At 49.4% G+C, this 21,803-nt stretch overlaps 3 protein-coding genes across 5 annotated transcripts in view; 1 reads left to right on the top strand and 2 right to left on the bottom strand.

Moving 5' to 3' along the window:
* Positions 1–116: 116 nt before the first annotated feature.
* MUTYH (mutY DNA glycosylase) lies at positions 117–6,081 on the bottom strand. Of its 2 annotated transcripts, none has more exons than XM_062581452.1 (16): positions 5,957–6,081; positions 5,594–5,727; positions 4,661–4,700; positions 4,226–4,299; positions 4,061–4,102; positions 3,901–3,972; positions 3,567–3,680; positions 3,175–3,272; positions 2,647–2,791; positions 2,314–2,389; positions 2,050–2,235; positions 1,707–1,852; positions 1,329–1,481; positions 1,144–1,194; positions 697–843; positions 117–588 (listed from the first exon to the last, which is right to left on the bottom strand). In XM_062581452.1, the coding sequence occupies exons 1-15, from the start codon at positions 6,051–6,053 to the stop codon at positions 739–741; spliced, it is 1,533 nt and encodes a 510-aa protein (XP_062437436.1). In that variant the 5' UTR covers positions 6,054–6,081; the 3' UTR covers positions 117–588; positions 697–738. The 2 variants fall into 2 exon arrangements, with proteins under 2 accessions (XP_062437436.1, XP_062437437.1); XM_062581453.1 differs by having other exon boundaries at positions 117–287.
* A 489-nt stretch (positions 6,082–6,570) lies between these two features.
* On the top strand, positions 6,571–12,070 carry TOE1 (target of EGR1, exonuclease). The gene is made up of 7 exons (XM_062581166.1): positions 6,571–6,724; positions 6,807–6,847; positions 7,035–7,131; positions 7,377–7,535; positions 7,953–8,212; positions 9,690–9,861; positions 11,115–12,070. Exons 1-7 carry the CDS (start codon positions 6,614–6,616, stop codon positions 11,916–11,918), a joined length of 1,644 nt encoding a protein of 547 aa, XP_062437150.1. The 5' UTR covers positions 6,571–6,613; the 3' UTR covers positions 11,919–12,070.
* Positions 12,071–13,322: 1,252 nt separating this feature from the next.
* The window catches only part of TESK2 (testis associated actin remodelling kinase 2), a 79,620-nt gene continuing 71,139 nt past the window's right edge, over positions 13,323–21,803 (bottom strand). For both annotated transcript variants that reach the window (XM_062581163.1, XM_062581164.1), the window contains 2 exons: positions 20,499–20,634; positions 13,323–18,346 (listed from right to left, as the gene is read on the bottom strand). In XM_062581163.1, coding sequence (XP_062437147.1) covers positions 17,334–18,346; positions 20,499–20,634 — 1,149 coding nt within the window. In that variant the 3' untranslated portion in view covers positions 13,323–17,333. The remainder of the gene's footprint in view (positions 18,347–20,498; positions 20,635–21,803) is intronic.

Here is a 21,803-nt window from a genome sequence, read left to right as displayed (position 1 = left end):
CCTGCCTACCACCGTCTTATCTGAGGAAAGCTGCAGACATGGTGAGGGAAGGTCACAGCAGCTGCCCTGCACCGCTAGCTCAGCAGATCCACAGTGCAAAAGTAGCAGAAGGTGACTTAAGAAAAGCTTTAGGAGATTTATTAGAAAGCCTGTGGCTCTGATTCAATAAAAGCAAGTATAAAAAGGGCCTTTGGAGCCCGTGATGGGTATAGCAGCATCTCCAGTTGCCGTCTGGGAGCCGAGCTGCAGGGAAGCACCCAGATCTTCAGCACCTGGGAAGACAGCTCCTAGAGGAAACAGGGCAGTGGCGGCTCTGGTGGCATCCTCCCCACCACCAGAGAGACCCCTGCTACCGCCAGGCAGCAGTGTCAGAAGCAGTGGCCATAGTGGGCTGAAAACCTAAGCCAGGGCACCAGCAATACTCAGCAGTCACACTCTCTCCTGCAAGCTGAGTAGGAGACGAGAGCCCGGTTCTGCATAACGTTGACCTCAGGACCCACATTGGCCATTTAGAGGCCCCCTGGGAAAGCAGGCATGTTTCCACAGCTGAGCCAGTGAAGCCGGAGGTCTGTACTGATGACTGTGGGGCTGAAAGGAGGAGCAGGAAGCTATTATGGGGTCTGCATTCCTCCAAGCCTCGGGCTGGAGCAGTGTGGAAGACTCCGTCCCCATCCCCATGTCCCGGGCAGGACTCACCACAGTGCAGCTCTCCGGCAGTCTCAGCAGCCAAAGATGCCATCACTGGGGGCTCGGTGCTCGGAGGAAGGCGTGGAGGGAGAGCTGCGTCCCAGTGGAGCAGCTACCAGCTCCCCCTGGCTTTGCCTGCCGCTTCCTCTTGGAGCCCTGCAGGAAAGGCCAGCTGGGGCTGAGCCAAACCCTGAGCAGCCCCCAGAAACCACCCTTCAGGGCAGAACTAGGGGAACACCCCAACACAAACTTCCAGAGGCAAAACCAGCCAGGTAAATCCCCCCCACACAGCCCCATCCCAGGCCAGGGATGCCCCAGGACCTGCCCTGGCCTGACCCCAAGCCCTCAAGCGCATCTCACATGCGCCAAGGCCTTCAGCAATGCAGGCTGTGGCCTGGCCCATGGCAACACTAAGTGGCTCCCGAGACCTTCCTTCACCCCACCAGCCATGCCCACCTTGCAAAAGCTGTTCTGCTCCCCACGCTGCTTCCCATACGCTTTCAGCACCTGAAGGAAGCCCAAGAGAGCCAGAGTCAGTTGAATAACATCCAGGGCTTGGAGTCAGGATGGCTCCACAGAAGTCAGGGGGACTTCAGAGGTGTCAGAGATGCAGAGGGAAGAGAGTAAAGGCCCTCCAGCACCTTCTTCATGGCTGTGGACACAGCAGAGGTACAGAACTCCTCCTCTGTCACCCAGCGAGATGGAGACAATTCAGGGTCTAGTGTCACATCTCCATTTACAGGTAGGGAGTAGACCACATACGTCTGGTGGATGTGAGAGAAGATGTGGATGACCTGCAAGCAGATGAAAACAGGCTGAGATGGGCAGCTGGGAGGCAGCTGGGGTAGTGTCACTCGCTTGGCTCCTCCACGCATGAACCAAGGTCTATCAGGGCTGAGAGGAGCAAGGCAGGAAGGGAGAGGACTAATGGGAGGGAAGAGGAACCCTCTTCCTCATTCTGCTACATCCCTCAGAGCTGTGCATGGGGCTCATGTTGCTCCCTCTGACCCCAGGCTCACCTCTCCAACATAGTGCAGGCCTCCTGCTGCGACACGCTGCCCTGTCCAGGCCTGCAGATGATCCGCCAGCACCTCCCTCTGCTCCTCCTCCTGCAGGCCCAGAGCCAGCGGGAGGCTGGGGAACTCCCACAGCCCAGCCAGGAGCCCTGGGGAGAAGGGGCAGAGATGTGAACAGGCGAGAGGTGCAGCTGGGGACACTGAGCCTCATCACAGCCCTGACGGGCACCTTCTGCCTGCAAGGAGCTCTGCTATGGCACGCCCTGTTCCCAGGCTGCTCCATGCCTTGGGCAGCCAGGAAGGTGCCACGTGGTGCCTCGGCCCTCCTCGCGCCCAGCGCCAGTACCCGAACTGGGCCTCTGCACGATGAGGTACTCCAGAGCCCCGCGGTGGTCCCTCCGCTCCAGCACGCATGTGGCCATCCGCGCCACCCGCGGCTGCTTCTTTGCTGCTTTCCGGGGGAAGTTGGTCACCCCTAGGCTGCTGTCCCATGGCTCCGTGGCTGGAGGGCACAAGGAACAGCCCCCAACTCCTGAAAACACCAAAGCAACAGTCACCGCAGGGCTGTACCTAGAGCTGCAACAGGGATCCTCCCCGCCACGGTGCTTACGACAGTCCTCGACATCAGGCACTGGGGCGCAGGTCCCAAGCAGCCTCTGGGAGGCGAGGCCCAACTCCTTCTCCACCTGCGGGGCAGGACAGAGGGACAGGCTCACCCATCAGCCAGCCTCGTCCCATGCTCAGCAACCTCTCGAGACCAGCACCTGCCTGGGATGCAAGATTACACCCAGCCAAGGACAGCTTGCAACAGTGGTATGGGACAGGGACAAATAAGAAGCATCCAGAGAGTGGGCTCAGGGTCTTTTTGCAGCCCTCTTGGGAGGGCTATTAGCCCCCAGCCAGCTGCATGCTAGCACAAGACAGGTTTGGGGACCGTACCTACCCTGCGCCGTGCTCGGCAGTGCTGCTTCACAGGGCACTTGTCGCACAACGGGGCCTTGGGCACGCACACAGTAGCCCCCAGCTCCATCAGGGCTTGGTTAAAATCCCCCGGGCGGCTCCTGTCTACCAGGGCATTGGCCATGTCCCTGGGAGAAATGGCAGTGAGCGGCGCGGGGCTCCGCAGGGAAGGGCCCGCAGGACTCCAGCCGGCAAAGGGAGATGCTCCCAGCTGAGCAGAGGCAACAAGAGTCCTTTCCCTTGTGCAGGAATTGCGACCCCCAGCACCAGGAGGGGAACCTCCATTCCCAAGAGCTCCCGCACCCCTGGCCTCCCTCCATGGGCTCAGCTCCCTGAGGCTCCCAAATACTCCCATCCTCAGCTGCAAATGAGCAGAGCTGCAATTACCACCAAGAGAGCCGATGCGAACAAGCCCCTGGTGGGTGCTGGAGAAGAGCAATGGCTCTGCACCCCTCTGCCCACACCCAGGCCCAACCACGCAGCTCAGAACAGGGACAAGCGTTCACCTCACCAGAGCCGGTTGACAACTGCCGGGCTGCTGGAGTCAGCACCGATGCACCGCAGGCGGCACAGGACGCGGATCACGTTCCCATCCACAACACCTGTGGCCTGGGATGAGGAGCCAGACAGCAGCAGTTATTGTGCTGGGCCCTGCCTGTGCTCCGCAGGAGCCGGCCCAGGGACAGGAGGGAGGGAAACGAATGAGCCCGACTCCAACCCGCATGCTGAACCGGGCAGTGGGAGAGACGAGCTGCAAAGCAGGGGAGAAGCAGAACCATGCACAGAGCCCCCCGGGCAGCCTCAGCTCTGCAAGCTCTGACAGCAGGACTCTCCTGGGAGCAGATCTGGGTGGCAGAGAGGAGAGACCAGCCCCTCTTCTTGCCACTATTGCCCAGCTCTCACCTGGCCGTATGAGATGGAAGCGATGGCTCCCGCTGTGTATCTGCCCACTCCTGGCAGCAGCTTCTGCAGGTCCTCAGCCGTCCTGGGCATCCTGCCAGCCAGCTGGGACACGACCTGCAAGAGAGGCAGCGTCCATGGCCAGAGGAGCAGCCAGGATGTGCATTTGCAACCCATTTTGCCCATAGTAGAGAGGGATCCCAGTCTCTGTGGCCCCACACTTGAGCACTGCCAGCAGCACACAGCCCCTGGGAGCCAGGGCAGATGTGAGCCAGCATCACCTCACGGGCTGTAGAGAGATTAGGAAATGCCCCCCAACATCTCAACACCCAGCTACCTTCCTCGCTGCCTCCTGCAGACGCTTCCCTCGTGAGTAGTAGCCGAGTCCTGCCCACAGCTCGTTCACCTCCTGCTCCAAGAGGCATGATGCGGTGTTAGAAGGGGCAACAGGAAGGGCCACGAGCACAGGAGAGTGCCCAGTCCCAAGCAACGCTCACCTCCAGGGATGCTTCTGCCAGAGCCTGCAGTGTTGGCCATTTCTGTGATACAGAGGGAAGGGAAAAGTTAGGAGCAAGCACAGCTGCGCTCTGCAGTTGGGGATGTGCCAAGATCTCCAAAACAGAGGGCTCTAAGTACAAGACTAAGACGTGGGGAAGAATCACCTGCATCCAGCGGTTGTAATAGTCGATCACCGTAGCCACCTGTGTCTGCTGCAGCATGATCTCAGACACCCACACTGCAGGGAGCACAGGAGGGATCAGAGCAAAGGTACCAATGCCACTGACCCCCCCTCCCCCACCACCACCACCAGGCCTACCACACCGTGGCCACATTGGGACTGCAGATGACAAGCACTGTAGCAGCCCTCACTCACAGGGCCTCTTCCCAAATCCATCCCTCCATCCCCACATGCTGTCCCACCAAAGGCTTGATAGTGGGACTTGGAGGCTCTCATGGCCAGCCGGAAGCAGCAGGCAGCTTGTTCAGAGGATGCTGACAAAAGCCATTAGTTCCTCACAAGCCCGAGCTGTGCATCCACATCATGTGGCAACACAGAAGCACTCCTCAGTGCTGCCAGCACGGTCCCTGCTCCTCACCTGCGTATGCCCGTCTGTCAACATCTGGCTCACTTGCAGCCTGAAACAGGAAGACAGTGTTAGAACAGAGTGACACAGGACCTCTCTTGCAGATGGACATGCCCTGAAAGATGCCAGGCCCACTCATTCCCTTTCCATTTTACCTCTGCATACTGATACCCCAAAGCACTTGATCAGGCAAAAAAAAAAAATCACTTATTCTGCAATTTGAGCAATACGAAAGAACCTACAAAAAAAAAAAACTCCCTCAAAGTGCTCACAAGTTCTGAATTCAGGTTAACCAGGCAATAGCCAAAGCACTGTCCCCAGGAAACAGCACAAGAAACTGCATGACTCTTCTACAGCCAGACTTTGCCCTAGAGGCTCAAAACCCCAACAGAGGAGCTGTCCCAGACCCGAGCCCCTTTGCACAGGAGCATGTCCCAGAAGAGCCACACGGGTCTCAGTGCTACTTGGACGAATGCTTGCTATAAAGCTAAGGTCCACTCCACACTTTCCCAGCCACTGGGTAACTACCTGTTTTTCGACCTAGTACAGAGCATGGCACTAGCTGAAACACTTTGCAGGCTTGCAACAAATCCAAGGAAAGTCATCTTTACACAGCACTCACTGCTGCAAGACACCACAGAGACAGGAACAAAATAGGTTTAAAAATGATTACATTTATGGTAGAAAAGTCCTCAGAGTGGGAGGATACATTTGAAGAACTGTTACCCTGTTCCTAGCTTCACCTTACATCCTGCTCTACCGCTCACAGTCAGAGACTAGACACAGATCAGGAAACAACCAGGTTCTGCTGAAAGCCCAACCCCATTTCCAAGACCCCTTCCACTTTCAAGCCATTAAAGCTTGCCTCACATAGTGAAAGACACTGCAGTCACCTCACCAATGCTCCCTAAAAGTGGTGGGACCAGATTCCTTGCCTGCCCTTACCAGTGTCCGCCAGGGAAGGTCCCGCTTGCATTTGTCATACCAAGCGAGCAGGTTCCTGCGCACGGCCTCAATCTCGGCTGCATCACTGAAGAGATGCGGCGCAGAAGGCTGAGCGGGCGCTGGAGCAGGACCCCCTGCCAAGAGAGCAGCACAGGGTCAGGGCACAGGAGGGGCTGGCAGAAGGGGCTCAGCAGAGCCGCCGCCGGGTGGCGGAGCGCCGAGGGCCGAGCCCTGCGAGGGCGCTGTAAGGAGCCGCAAAGCAGCGGGAAGAGCCCGAGCTGGGGGCTTGAGGCTCCGGGAGGGGCAGGAAAGACTGCCCGCGCCCGCCCGCCCGCACCCCGCCGCCCTCCCACCGCCGGGCACCTCCGCGCGGCGCGGCGCCCGTCCGGCTCTTCCCCGGGGACGGCGCCGCGCGGCTCCGCCGGAGCCCCCTGGCAGCAGCCGCCCGGAGCTGGCTCATGCCCGGGCCGGGGCGGCCCGCAGCGGGCCGGAGCCGAACCCCGCACGGCGGCGCGTGAGACTTTCCCGGGAAAATGTTTCCTTTCCACCGCCCCGCCCCCGAGCGTGGACAAATCAGAGCCGGTGGCCCCGGACCCGCCCTCCGCGAGTGAGCCAATCGGAACGAGGCACAAGGCAGCACTTTCGCGCCCTTCCTCTCTCCGTGCAGCCCCGGGAGGAGGGGGCGGGACCTCCCGGGCGGCAGAGCCAACCAGCGCTCCGGGGAAAAAAATGGCTCCGCCCCTTTTCCCGCCGGCCCTAGCGGCTACCCGAGAAGGGCCCCGAGAGGCTGCCCGCGCTAAACGCCCGGTTCCTTAAAAAACAGATTTCAGTCGAAAGCAGGTTTTGGAAAGGAGCAAAAACCCGTCGCGGGGTCCGCAGCGGCAGGAGCGGGGCCTGGCGGCGGCGGCGGCGGCGGCGGCGGCGGCAGCAGGCAGAGCCCGGGGCAGCCCCGGCGGCGAGGCCCCGAGCGCGCGGCGGCGGCGGCAGCATGGCGGCGCCGTGAGGGAGGCGCGGGCGGCCATGGCGGGCTGGCGGGTGCCGGTCGTGGACGTGCAGAGCGACAACTTCACGGAGCTGTGGCCCTCCATGGTGCTGGCCGTGCGCACCGCCACCTTCGTCGCCGTGGACACGGTGAGGCGGGGGCGGGGGGCGGCCGGGGGGCGCCGGTGCCCGCGGCCGGGCCGGGCCGCTGACGGGAGTGTCCCGCCCGCAGGAGCTGAGCGGCCTCGGCGCCAGGAAGTCGCTGCTGAGCCCGTGAGTGCGCACCGGTGCGGGGGGGGGGGGGGATGGGGGCGCGGCGGGGGGCGCCGCCGGTAACGGCCCGGGCCCGGCGGCTCGGCGGCGGTTCGCGCTCGGCCCCGCCGCAGCGCAGGCCCGGGGGCAGCCGGCGCGGGCCGCCGGCGGTGGGGACGCGTCAGCTCTCGTTGCCGTCCCGGCGCAGGTGCATCGAGGAGCGGTACAAGGCTGTGTGCAGCGCTGCCCGAACGCGCTCCGTGCTGTCGCTGGGAATCGCGTGCTTCAAACAGCTCCCCGAAAAGGTAGGTGGCCCGGGGCGCGGCTTCGCTCGCCGTGGACCCAGTCGTTCCTCCCGGCTGGCCTGAGACCTTCAGAGGGAGGAGCTGGCGCACGGACTCCAAGTTGAGGTGGGATTCATCCCACCAACGTTCGCGGTCTGGCTGAGTGCTTACAGCTCTTCGAACTTGTTGCTTTCTTATCTAGAGCTCTTTGCAACGGGGGTTTGTGTTAGCCTGACTTCCTTGCTTTGCACGCTCTCTTTCTGCAGCCTGAGAACACCTACCTCTCCCAGATCTACAACTTGACGCTCCTCTGCATGGAAGATTACATCGTCGAGCCCCAGTCAGTGCAGTTCTTGGTGCAGCACGGCTTTGACTTCAACAAGCAGTACTCTCGGGGGATCCCCTACCACAAGGGCAATGACAAGGTACGAAACTGCTGCCCGAGGCCGATACCTACTACTTTCCTGTGAATCCGTGCTTGGTGGCTGTCTCTGCATTGGGCTCCTTGGCTTGCCCTTCTCCAGGCTTTTGCAGAGACATCACAGGGAGGATGCTGGGTTTCCCCCGGCCCCAGAGTTGTCTTCCTACAGCTACTGTGTAGGACATGTGGCTGCTGTATGAAGATGGGCTTGAGCTGGGATCTCGACTGTGGGATATCCCTTTGCTTTTTATATCCAGGCTTTCTGTTGTTGTGGCTGCTTTTTCCAGATATCCAGGCCTGTATATAGTCAAAGCAAGCAACAGATGAAGGCAGCATCCTGCTGTAGCAGGCTCTAAGAACTTCCTGGTATGGGTGCAAGTCAAGACACTAAGGCTTGCTGACTTAGTCCTTCTTCTTTCAGGGCAATGAGAACCAGAGCCAGAGCGTTCGGACCTTTTTTCTGGAACTTATACGAGCAAAGAAGCCCCTCGTTCTCCATAATGGCCTGATTGATCTGGTGTTCTTGTACCAGTGCTTCTATGCTCACCTTCCAGACAGCCTTGGCACTTTCACTGCTGACCTCTCAGAAATGTTTCCAGCAGGAATATACGACACTAAATATGCTTCTGAGTTTGAGACCCGCTTTGTAGCATCCTATTTGGAATACGCTTACAAGAAGTGGTGAGTGGCTGTCTGATATTTAAAGGTTAAGGGGAGAATGGCAAAGGGATTCAGTGTTTTTTTTTTTTTTTACAGATAGAGATTGAGGGTTTTGTGCTATCCTGATGAGTGAAGAAAGGTGCTTTTGAGATGATTCTGTACTGTGCCTTTCTGTGCTTTCTCTTTCTAGGATGGGTGCTGACTAAATAAGGGTATATTTCATAATATGCTTTATCTGTTCATTAGGTAACTGCTGAAAGGGGAGTTCCAGCTTCTGGCAGCAATTGTGGTCACTCAGTGACTGATCTGACTGAAAACTAAGCTGTTGCACTGCATGGCTGTGCAATTACTTGGTCTGACAGTGCTCCAGGGACACAGCAGTAACACATGCAAAAAAAGCAGAAGCACTCCCTTACAACCCTGCTAGAGAGAAAGCAAAATGACAGACACACAGACAGTTAGGCTCTGTCTGCAGGATCTACTTGTTGTAATTCAGTTTTCCAGGGGATAGTGCAGGTGAAGTGTGCATGTTCCCTGCACGTCTGACACAGTGTGCCAGCTCTGTCATGCTGGCTGTCTCTTGTCACATAGGGTCATCTCTTTCATTCCAGGCAAAGGTTGGGCTCTCCTTCTAAGGGGTCCTGACTTACTTCCTGGTTTCCTCATGGATATCTTCATAGATATCTTCTAGGCACCCACATGTTAGAAGCAGCCATGTCAGTGCAGCTCACATGTCAGTTTGGACCTTGGCTCTGTACTCACCACACAATCTAATCAAGACCCTGGTAGTGATACAGCCCCTTGAATCTCCTCTAAGCTGAGACCGTGCTGTCTTTGTGCAGAGGAAAAGTAGTGTGTTTCAGTGACTTTTACAATCAGAAACTGTCATTTTGGCGCATCTGGAAGTGTTCAGGATGGCTGTACTCAAACATGAGAATGCTTTAACAGAATCAAGATACTTTTAGAACTGATCTCTTAAATGCTTCAGTAAACAGTCCTAGTTGCATGAAAAGGTATAAAGGCCTTTAGGGCCTTTAAGTCTGCTCTTGGGACAAAACAGTTTTCTCTTGAGTTGGGAGAACTTGTCTCCACTGCTCATATATGATCTATCTAGATAATGGCTGCTGAATACTTTATACTAAACAGCTCATTCTTTCTCCATTAGCACTATTATAACTAACACATTATCTTAGTGTATTAGAGTTTAAACCAAGGTATGTGTGGCCTTCTCCTATAGCTTCACCAGTGACAGCGTTGTCCTTGTCTGTATGTAGATATAAGAGAACCAGCCTCTAAATAAGCATGGAAACAACTGCTTACTAAAGCTATTCTCCCTGGGCTATTTTTTTTCCCAGCAAGCCGTCAAAAGGCCTTGAGCTCAAGAGCAAGAAACTAGAGGATTTAAGGTTTGATGCAGAACAGCACATTTGCACCAGCTCTGTCTTGGGTTATCTTCCGTGAGTTAACTACAGTAACGGCATGCTCTTGTGTGTTCCAGCAAGCGAGAAAACTGTAAGCTGAAGGACACCAGCAGCCAGCACCTTACCATCGAGTTCTGCAACTACCCTGCCAACATGTCTTGCTACATCGATTATCGCTACTGTTCTTTGGAAGAGACAAGACACACTGTGGGGGAGGCAAATAAGGTGCCTGTCTGCGAGAAATTTTCAGTAAGTAATGTGAATCTCAGTTTCCTACTTTGCTCTATGGGAAGAGCCAAGTGTGGCCAGAACAGGAAGTGGTAGGAAAGCACTTAGAAACTTCCATTTGTTTGCTTCATGGTACAAGGAGGGAACATCTTCAAAGTTGAGGTGACCTCAGAGCTGAAAAGAGATGTAGCATGCTCTGCTCTGAAGCAGTGAAATTCACAGGTTCAGGAGAGGCCAGGATTCAAAAAGAGTCTCTACAGTCCTAAATAGTGGGATGGTATCAGTTACAATACCAGCTGCTGTCATGGAAGGGCCAAAAATTCTAAGTTTGGCTTAACCTCTAAGCAAGAAAGGCCTCCTCTTTTCTCCCCTGTATCTTGATTAGCAATACAAAAAATCTTACCTGGCTGCAGCCTGTGGGACTGTAGCTAAGTGTCATCCATGGTCTCTCAAGTCTTGGTGCTGCTACAGCGTTAAACAAGAGCCAGTTGGATCACAACCTGTTTCTGAGTCTTTAGAGGAAAAAGGAGCTCTTCCCCACGTTATTTGTTAATGCCACAGAACGATGTAGGTTGAGGGCATCTCTGGGAGTCTCACATCCAGCCTCCATCTCTCAGTTGCTCAGAGCCTTGCCCAGTGAGTTTTGATACCTCCAAAGAGAGATTACAAAACCCTTCCAGGCCCCTGTTCCAGTGCTCAAACACTCATTTTAAAAACACTTTCCTTTGTATCTAATCAGAATTTCCTTTTGATTTTTACCACTTGCTGTTTCTTGTGCACCTCCCAGAATAGCCTAGCTCCATCTTCTCTGTAACTTCTGGTTTAGGCAGCTGCAGACAGCAATTGGCTCTCCCTACACCCCTTATCTTAGTCTTCTTCAGGTGGAACAAGCCCATCTTCTTTGGTTTCTCCTCATACCTCATGTGTTACATCTTGATAGCTCTCAGCTGCACCCACTCTAGTTTGTCAGTGCCTTGTGCTGGGGGAGGGAAGGGAGGGACACCATAACTGGACACAGTGCTGCAGATGCAGCCTCACAGTCCCTAAAAAGAGAAGATTAATCAGTTCCCTTTACCTGCTGGCTGTGCTTTTGCTAGTGCAGCCCACTTTGTCATATACTCCCCTCTAGAACAGCAGAAACATTCACTTTTTCTGCTTCAACTTTACCTGTGAACTATTAGTTGATGCCATAGTGAGATGCTTGTATGACCATAAACCTGGAATCTGCTCTAATGAGGAGGTTGGTGGCTACTGACTTCTCTCTTTCTCCCTAGGCCTATGGATGGTGCCCAAATGGATTGAAGTGTCCCCAGTCTCATAATATTGACCTCATAATTGATGAGGATGACAAGCTTTGGGAGGAGAAGCGGAAGAAACGGAAGCACAAATGGAAACGTCGAAAGAATGTAGAAGGGTCTGCAAAGGAATTTGAGCAGGAAAGCTCAGGGAAAGAAATAGAGCTAGCTCAGAATGGGGAGGAGGGACCACCACGAAAACAGAGCAGCTGCTGGCTCAGAGAGACAGCTATGCAGCTGGCAGAGATCATATGCAACACTGAGGGTGGGCAGCTGGAGGGGACTGACATGGAACCAGAGGTTAGTTCAGACACCAGCACACATGCCAAAGTGGAGGATGATTTGGGGAGCACTGAAGCAACTGCTGTCCCCTTAGAAGCCTCCATGAGCCCTTCTGCCAAGGGAAATGGCTCTGACAGTGACCAAGTGGAAGGGAAATCAGAGGTCCCTGCTGGGGCAGGCTCAGTCAGTCACCCAAACAGCTCTGAGACTGAAACTGCATCTGCTGCAGGAAAGCAAAGGGAATCCCAGGCCCTCCCTTCTCAGGGGGGCACCCACCGAGCTGGCTTTGATGCTTTCATGACTGGCTATATAATGGCTTATGTTTGGATGCTCAAGAAAGGAAAAAGCACGGACACTGGTGCAGGGCCATGGTTGCCAGACTGTCATAATAAACTGTACCTCAGTGGGAAATCAGTGCCACTTCAAATAGTGAAGAGCTCGTTTTCTAAATCTTCCAAAGCTCACAGCCAGAAGATGAAGTTGGCCTGGGCCAGTGGCTAGAGCTAGAAGACTCTCAGAATTGTTTTGTGTCCCCCCACCCCAAGTTTTGAAGGTCTTGACTTTATTCTATCAAGAACTGACCAAGAAGGAAGCAAATTTCTTATTCCTGCTTTTGCTTTAACTTCTGACCAATTAAATTGCTCTCAATTGGAGTTCCCCATGCTGTTCCTTAGCAGCATCCTGAGCTGTGAAGACTGGGTGAGGTTGGAGAAGGACAAAGAGTGCACTTCTCCAATGCACCCACGGCTGCAAACTGAAGTGTTCTGCATCCACGTGGGTTTTTACAAACCAATCAGGGCTGTCTTTCAGGAGAAAAAAGAAATAACACACTACTAGCACAGGTCTCACTTCTTGCAGAAAATGAAGGGGGTAATCCCTTGATAATGCAAAATTAGGAGACAGAGGCCAGAGCTCCCTCTTTAAACCTCTTAGCGTGCTAAAGCAACAGCATCCTCCCAGATACTGCTTTTATCCTTTCTGTACTATGGCTTTACTACATGCTGTTGCTGCTTAACCTAGAAAGGTTTCGCAGGACCTCTTCAAAAGCAGCATGCACAAAAGGTCAAAAATCTACCTACAGAAACACATTGGAAAGCTGCAAGTTGTTAACCCACACTAGGTTGATTGAAATTGCTATGAACAGTTGCTGCAGGAAAATCTGATGCATTTGAGCCGAGTGTTACTGCTTTCAGTCACACCTCGTAGAGTAATCCCCTAAAACCCTCACAATTAGTTCCAGTCTTTTTAAGGAAGCCTAGAAGGTTTAAGGAAAAGTGTTATCAGAAAAAAAAAGCATGGGAAAAAAAAATAGGCACTGACCATGCATCAGAGGGTTCACCTGGTTTAGAACATCCACTTGGGAAAGCTATCCCACCTCAAATTCATACTTTACCTTAATCCAGGTTACAACACATACAAGTCCTTCACTCCTACAGGAGATGGGGAAGGAGAAGACTGTGCTGGGCCAGCTAATTCTAGTGCAGGGTAACTACATGCAGAACCAAGCCACAGCAGGTCTTTAGACTTCTAAGCAAGGAGAGATGCAGTGGGAGTTAAAGCTGGATGCGGTCCTCTTAAAGCCTGGATTCGTTGCTTGCTATATTCCTGCAGCTATTTTGTAGGGCTAAAACAGAGCACACACTGGGACATGCTCCTTGCAGGCTGAGGGCTATCCAAAGCTGTCTTCTAGGTCACGAGTTACTGCCTACTCTTTGCAGCACTGTAAGGCACAGCAGAGAGGAAAAAATCCTCAAGTCTCATGGACTCAACAGCATAACACTCCAGTAAGATGCAGCAGATGATAGTAACACACACTGGATAAGAACAAGAGTTTTCTCTGTTTATAACTCAGCACAGAGTAATGAAGATACTATCCCAACCCCAAACTATTAATGTCATCCATAACTTAAGTAAGCACTTGAATCAGCTTTGTTTAACCTAGAATTGTCCTCTTAATCACAATACACAGTGCTTGATTTTATTTTTATTTTGAAAGCAAGTTGGGAAAGTTTACAAAACCTGACCAAGAAAAAATTATGAAAATATTTAACTGGATTCATCTTTGGTTACTTCTTATTGCAGTTCCAATAAAACATACACCATTTCTATAGCTCAAAAAAAGTCAGAAGGTCAATCAACATAAAAACAAGACGTGCTTTCTTTACATATTCATAAATATCCACAATATTAGAAAAGTTGTTTTGCAAAGATTTTTTTTTCTGGCAGTGTTAACTTACTATTATACACAGGCTACCAACTTCCTCCTAAGCCTTTAATTACAAGTTGAGCTATTTACAGTCTGCAAAATATTAAGACGTAAAACTCCTTCATAAATACGAAAATAGATCATCTTGCAAAGGTCTTTAAACTTAATCAAATATCTGGCTGCCCCTCCTCCCAAAAAAGGTTAATTGTTTTGCATAGAAATGTAGTGACATGCAATATAAACAATAGCATTAAGTGCAAACAGGAATTATTCAAGTGTCTTTAGTCGTACTGGCAAAAGATACCAATGTTCTGTTACACATACTACATCAACACCTTTCCAACAAATACAAGTCTACTAACCCCCTTGTCTTGCAGCACTGCTTTTGAGGGGCAGCAATTCACATGCATTCTCTTAGTTGCACTTTATCCACCTGCAACCACAACAGAAAATAGCTTATAACAAACATTTAAATGAACTCAACATAGGAAGATTTAAAGTGAATTAAAAACATCTTAGATCTCTTCAGGGAACCTACCAATGTGTACAAAGTCTTTTAAAAGAGCAAGAATTGCTTCTGTAAGAAAGTTGAAAACCATGATAAAATCCATTCACAATAAAACTTTGTCACATCACTATAAAACAAGGAGTTTGCTGACCACATGGATCACTGTTCGTATTCATCAGCAGCTGTCAGAAAATGGCCCCCAGTAGAGAAGCACCCTCAAATCGGAAAAAAACCTAGAAGCATTTACTAGGTTTCAATTCAGCTTTACGTAACCTAAGGGATGAGGCACAGTGAGTGCCAACTGCCTCCAGGCCCTTGGAGACGCTGGGTTTTAACAAGCATTCAGCTGTTTGTAAGATGGCCTTTTACTCCAGTTTTATACACATGCCTCTTCTCCCATACAGACCAGGAAATCCAGGAAAGGGCTGAGCCATTATTCTTTGGCATTTCTTTCTGACATCTCCACCTAAGTGTAAGGAACTAGAAAAGTTGACAGATGTGCCCCAGGCATATCAGCTGGCTGTGCTTAAAAAGTGGATTTTTAAGAAAATAAAAATCTACCCATGCTGCTTTATAAGAGAGCTGCTTAGGACAGGGAAATATTTTTGAGACAGCTGTGCAAGAAAACAAGAACAGATGATGTCACCACGATGGTTGCTCTACCTCAAGCCCGACTGCACAGCCTTGCAGCTAGGAGAGCTCAGAGCTTCCAGGACAACAGACTTCACGAGAAGATGTCAGCATGGACTATCAGGGCTAACGCAAGCTACAGCACACCCAGAGGCACATATGTTTGCTCTGTTGAGGCTACATGCAACTGTAGGATACTGGACAGCTTCCTTGCAGCCTGGTGATCCAGATCCAGATCCAGAAGTAAACTTATTATTGCTTGTTTGTCTGAAGTCACACAATTAAGTGCATCTTGTGACAACAGAAGCTGGTGCTGATGTTTTCCCTCCTGAAAGGTTAGAATTGTGGAAAGAAAAAGGGAAAAAAGCAAGAAAAAAGCAGGCACCAGGCAGACAAGTAGCTGGCATTGGCGTTCTTACCACTTCTTCTTACTTTTCTTGTCCTCAAGAAAATTACGTGGACACACCACCAGCCATACAAGCTGCTTTGCACTCTGGAGACACCAAAACAGCAGACAGGATACACAGGACAGACTACTCTACAGATAGCACCTTTGAGAGGCGAAGAGGTGGGGGCCAAAGAGATATCTCGGTAAGGATGGACATTTTTACTTTAAAATTGCAGAGTGGCCTAATTTGGCAAAGATTGTACTAAGCAGTTTAAGGACACTGGGTTTCTCATTCAATTCTTTGCAGCCACTGCAAAGAGGTAGCACTGCTGCTCAGTTTCAGGCATATTTCACAAGAGGAGGTCTTGTAACTCCCAAAATAGTTACCTATGCCCCCAAAAAGCTCAGCATCTCAGCCAAAAAAGAACATAAGGCTTTCTCCATCCTCCTTCCTGTGAGACGAGAAAAGGAAAAACAGTCTTGCTTCCATCAGGGCACACTAGCTTACATTTTCCCTCTTCACAAGAGTGCAGTAAGAGTGTAACCGGCAACCTGCGTGAAACTCTGGACTCCAGAGCCCACTGCATCACCACCTTTCTGCTCACCAGGCATACAATGCCTACCTCCGTTAGGAATGATAATATAGATTAAAAAGGAAAGAGAGAGAGAACGAATGAACAAACGAAATAAAAATGACAGTGGAAAGAGGCAGAAAGCTGCACAAATATCATACAACTTTTCCTGAAAATCGCAGTAGGACCAGAGCAAGGATCTCTGATGCTGTTTCCAGCAAGCAGCCATATGCCACTGCCCCTTTCACATATACCTGCTGGTGGAGAAAAAAAAAAAAAAAAAAGAATCATCATGTTCACAGCCATCAGTGACAGGAGAAATCAAAGATGACAACATCTCAAATGGGGAAAAAATAGTTCAGGGAGATTAATTAATTTTCTTCGGTTTGATGAGCCAATCCCCCCCCCCTTCTGCAAGTCTACTGTCCTTCCTCCCAAAGCACTCACATGGCTGAAACACTGCTGGCAGCTTCACCTGATGAGGGGATTCCTCAGGCAGGCAGCCTGGTTTTACATAAGGACCCATCATTACTGCAGTGGCATCAATGAGATGGGATGTTCTATCAGAGAGAGAGGAGAACATGATCCTTCTAGCTTAGTGATAATGGCCAACTATGACCCAGATGTAGTCAATTAGGTATTCTGCAGAAATAGCCTGTGGTGTCCATTCAGCTCTTTAGAGAAAAGTGGCCACATCCCCCAAAGAGCTCAGTACAATTGTACTTTCACTGGCCATTTCCCAAGAAGCCCAGGAAAGACAACGCCTCGCATATGGCTGCCTCTTGTGTCCTGGGCAAATCTTCCTCCACAGCTGGCTGAGATGCATGGAGACCTGGGCAAGGAAGTGAGCGGTACTTACTGCATCCTGTTTCCCTATGCTAACATATTACGCATCAAGTAGCCAAATCCCATGGAAAAATGAAATGCCAGGGAACAAGATTCTTTTTGTTAATCAGGAAGTACTTGCCACGTGACTGAGCCTGCAGACTGCTACCAGCAGGAGGGGAGTTGTTTTTGCTACTTTTGAAACAAGAGCTTGTTTGATGCAGCAGCAGCAGTGTTCACAGACACTCTGGAACCAAAAAGCATTCCTATCTGCTCAACACAGCTCTGAAAGATCTCTATGCCCATTTCTAAAATGGAAGCTCTGATTCATGCACACTGCTTGCAGAATATTAACACAAAAGCTGCAGTGGTTTAAAGCAGCTGATAAGTCAGAGGAGGAGGAAAAACCTAAGGGTCTCTTTCTCACCAACCTGGAGCTTAAGGCCCTGAAACCTTCCATGCCAAAATCCAGGTCAAACTGCTTAACATAGCACCCAAGCTGTGGGTACTACTGCTTGGAAGTAACTATGGGGCTTCACACAGACATTCTGGCTGGAGTAGTTCTCCCTCCTAACACAAATCAGGGAAGGGGATAAGCACAACTTGAAATAAAGTTAAAAGAACCTGGCTCTCCCAATGCTGTCTGCAGCCGTCTGTTTGACGGCCCATTTCTACAATCTGCCGAGTCTCTTTCAAACACGTGAGACCCAGTACTATAGAAAAAACAGAGTCAAAGTGACTGGGAACACCTGTTCCCCCAAGGACATGTCCTGTTTGAGCATTCTCTTCAAATGTCACAAGTGGACTGTGTGCTGCCACTTGCTGAGACATTGGAGGACGTCAAAGCCAACGGGGCAGTGCCGTCCCCATCCTTCTCATCAAATGGCCGTGCCTCTCTCCTCAGCTCCCTGGAAGGGCTAACACTGAACAGAGGCTTTGCACACTCCAGCAGCATATTTTTCTGTAGGTCATCTTCCACCTCCATCTCTTCAGAAGGGGGACAATCTGCAAACACCTGCAAGGAGCCACATCCCTCAGAGTTCACTGAATTCTCAGTGGGGAGCCTTTTGGAAGATAGTGGCTCAGGCTGAGCCAGTGCTGAAGACTGACTAGATGCTGGATCCTCACACGTGTTCTCCACAGGATAAAATCCATTTTCCTCCTGGGACACTGGCCCATCTGAACAGTCCATATCCTCCTCTTGTCCTGGTACAGGAAGAAATTCTGCTCTGTGCAGCTTGGCTTGAAAGGGGGGAATCTCTGACACACCATATTTACTGCTACTAAGGAGTTTTTGCCGAACCTCTGCACCTAGTTGGGTTGCATCAGATCTGCTGACAGTGGAAGACAGTCCTCCAAACAGGCCATACTCTTTATGCGGCAATTCAGGAGAGACTGGAAGTGATCTGCATCTCCTGCCCGGGAGGAGGGAAAAATCCTGCCAGTCTGTGCTATATGCCTGCCTGAATTGGGACTGGCTAGCTTTCAGGCCACCACCTGCCTCTGGAGAATGCAAGTCAAACACAAGGGAGATCACAGACTTGCTTGGCATGTCAAAAAATTTGATCTTTCCCCCCTTGAGGTCCTCCCTGGCATTGAAGGGATTAACTTTCCGGCCTAAGCCCTTGTTTGGTGTATAGTAGGGGTCTTGCACGTTTATCTTCCTAGAAGGCTTGCGGGAGAAGATATCTGACTGGCTGCGTGACAACCAGATATTCCGACGTGGGCGTGGTGACTTGGGTGGAATCTTATCATCCAGGGAACTCAATCGTTTTACTCCTGGTCCTTTCTCGATTGACCCTGAGTGGAAGAAGAGAAATACCTTTAGCTTAAAAGAGATTCACGACCGCATGTCTGCTCACTCACAGAGCCTTCATGAGAACTGTAGAGGAAAAGGTGCATTTCTGATGTTCCAAAGTATCTTGCACAAGCACATGTTTGCTGGTTACTTACAAGTTCCTGCACAAACACAAGGACACCATTCTCTTTGCCCCAATCTAATACTGTTTTTTGACTTGGAAATTGGCAGCCCTGTTCACAGGATCTTTTAAAAACTTACATTTGAGATATTTCCTCCACTTTACTCATGCCTCAGGCTAATTAAAAGTCATCTTGAAGACTCAAGGAAATGCAAATTCAATTAAAGCCATCTTATTTCCCTAGGCAGTGGAGTTAGACTGCTTCTTCATCATTTTATGTTCAAATCTGCCACCTACATTATGGAAAGTGCTAATTCAGCAAGGCAGTACTGTCTTCATGAAAGAAAACAGGAAAAATTGTACAAGAATTTGATATGAATGAAGAAGTCCCGTCTTCCACCTTCTATGCAAACACTATATTTTAGTACCCCTTCAAACCTCTTTGCTGCCAGTAAACTGAATGGCAGAATGGGTATGTAGTGGTCTTAAGAAGAAAACAATTTACATGTTTCTAGATTTATCATCCTGACTTCCAGTAGAGGTTGCCCAAAATCTGTTGATGATACTGACCATAAAACCATACAAAACATGGTTATCAAGGGAATTTTAAGTGAAGTTTTCACCCTGATGGGAAAAAATTAAGACAAAAACGAATGCTCCCCCGATACCATGAAGAGTTTAAATCTCGTCCAGGGCTCGATTCAGTACATCATCTAATTCAGAAACTGCAAATATACAGGAGTTTGGACTCTAATGTGTAAGAATTAAATTTTTTTAAGTATATACATACACACATATATGTGTATATATATGTATTTATTTACATAAATACACATACTCAGACAAAAATATATACGTGTGTGCATGCGTGTGTGTATGTATATATACAGAAATTGTATCATTAGAACAGGATGGGAAAATTATAGTGTTTAGCAAAAGATGCTAACTCACTGAGTGGAACATCCAGCTGCTACTAGTTCTCAATGTGCTTCTAATGCTGTGGTAGAGCAATGACAACTGAATGGATGGGAAGAAGAGATCACCTCCTTTTAATAAACATTTGCAGAATGAGCACATGTGGATTTCTGCTTTTCCCTGTACATACTGCCAGTTGAGACTAGGTGCTCCACCCAGGAAAGACTATGCAACTCAAAGAACTGTAACATGTAACACTGAGTGACGTGCAAATCTGAGAGGTGCTCCAGAGGGAGCATGCCAGGAAAGAGAAAAGAATACCCTTTCCTTTTAACTTGCATCTCTTCCAGATGCTTTCCAGATGGAGGAGAATTACAACACGCATATGTTCTATCTGGCTTGAAATACAGAATTTACTTTAAGATTATAGATGTATATATATGAAACTATTTATACTGTTCTCTAAGTATCTAAAGCCAGAAGTCGACTAATACAGAAGATACCTCAGTCAGACAGCTCCCCAGCCTACAAAAAAAAAAAAAAAAAAAAAAAAAAAAAAAATGCTTGCAGTTTCTTCCTTGCACCAGGTGGCACTAGACAGCTTTAAAGAAAGCCTTCAAGACTATACAGCATTTCCAAGTAAACCTAGGATTGATCTGTTCCCCAGTGGTTCACAGTATCTAGAAACTTTATAACATTCTTTCATCTTTTCTGCTCTTCATCCTGATGAAATTTCAAGTAGCTTTTAAGTGTTCAATGTAACACACACCAAAAACACTCTCCATACATACTGTGTGTGGCAGGGACAAAGCAACAGTTACTGAATTTTCATGCACTTTTAGCAACTTATAGACCACTGTCCACCTGAATCTCCCCTCAGAGCTTGTGGACAGGAACTTTTGAGGCACTTTTATGGAACAGTTACCCGTTCCTTCACAAGGGACGCTCTGCACTGCAGAGTGCACAGAATCTTTCCAGAATCATTTTCAGGCTTAAGGTAATATAATTCATAAACTCTAAATAGCACCACACATTTGAAATCCCTACCTTCAAAATGTGAACACTGAACTCTCTCACTATCAGCTTGCAGTAACCTTTGTGCTAATGCAGATACCTACCTTTAGGCTTTCTTTCACTGTTGTCAAGATTGAAAATTTTTCTCTCTCTCTCCGATTCCTCATTTTTCAGACGGTTTAAAATCTCCTCCAGTGTTTTGACAATATCAGCAAATGAAGGACGCAACTTTGGATCCATCTGTGAAAACACGCACAAATCAGAATTTCATGTGGGTTTGGCCATGCTATTCTAGTTTCATGCTTGACAGAGAGAGGAACAGTTTGAAGGAACTGAGGAAATTCAAGACTGTGTTTTAAGTGTGTTGTCACTGAGGAAAAAAAAAGGGGAGGGGGAGTGGATGGGAATGGGGATAAGTCATCTTGCGTCCCAGTTTCTCTCTCTCTCATTTCATTACCAAGCTGTCAGCATTCTATGATGAGGACACATTTTAAAATGAAAGGTAGGAAGATGCTAGATTCAGGGTTTGGAAAAGGATCTGGGGGTTGTTTTTTGTTATTTTTTTTAAAAAAAGCTTTCTCAGTTCAAGATTTTTCTGGACTCCAGTTATCAGTCAGAAATTATGTATCAGTATAATTTCAAAATCTGCCTGAAACAATAAGAATTAAAACAGAACAACTTGGTGGTGTCATTATTTAAAATCTTGTAATTTTTCGCCTTATCTCCTCATGGCTTTAATTAAAATCCATGTAAATGGCACTGCAGATTTGAAAGTCTAAAATGTTTTATCTTTGCTTCTGTTAATTATCCCATAGTACTCAGTATATTGGTCTATTTTGTGAGGAAACAAGATTGGTTATATAACTGGACAAAGTAATACGGTAGAAATGGACCTTTAAACAAAGCCTGACACTAAAGCTATACTAGAAAGCAAGCAGCTTAGTTTAACTAGTAATTTAGAAGGCATTTATTTCATCATTCTGCATACAACCCTTAATACATGTTACATGTAACTACTGTAGGTAGCAGTATCTAATTTGGCAGCTAAATGTTAGCTTCATTACACTACTAAAAAAGATTCCACTTGACTCGATTCCTGTTCTGCAGCCTTCTAAAGGCTTTTTCATAACAGACAGGCCCAGACAGATCTCGCCCCTAATACAAAGGGAACAGTGGTGCTTTGTAAACAAACAGCCCCCAAAGACCCCCCCCCCCCATACTGCCTTGTAGGTCCTAGGAGGTGAAACTACGTGAAGAGAACTGGTATCATGGCCAATGCCAAAATACCTTCTAACACAGGGGGAAGGTTTAAAATTTGTATGTGTAGTAATAAAATAAACAAATAAATAAAATACACTTGCTTTGATGAGCACACAGCAGCAAGAAATTTGCTCTAATGCAGCAGCTGG

Source organism: Rhea pennata, chromosome 8 (assembly GCF_028389875.1).
Source record: "Rhea pennata isolate bPtePen1 chromosome 8, bPtePen1.pri, whole genome shotgun sequence".
NCBI classification, from domain to species: Eukaryota; Metazoa; Chordata; class Aves; order Rheiformes; family Rheidae; genus Rhea; species Rhea pennata.
This window is presented reverse-complemented; position numbering and strand designations above follow the sequence as displayed.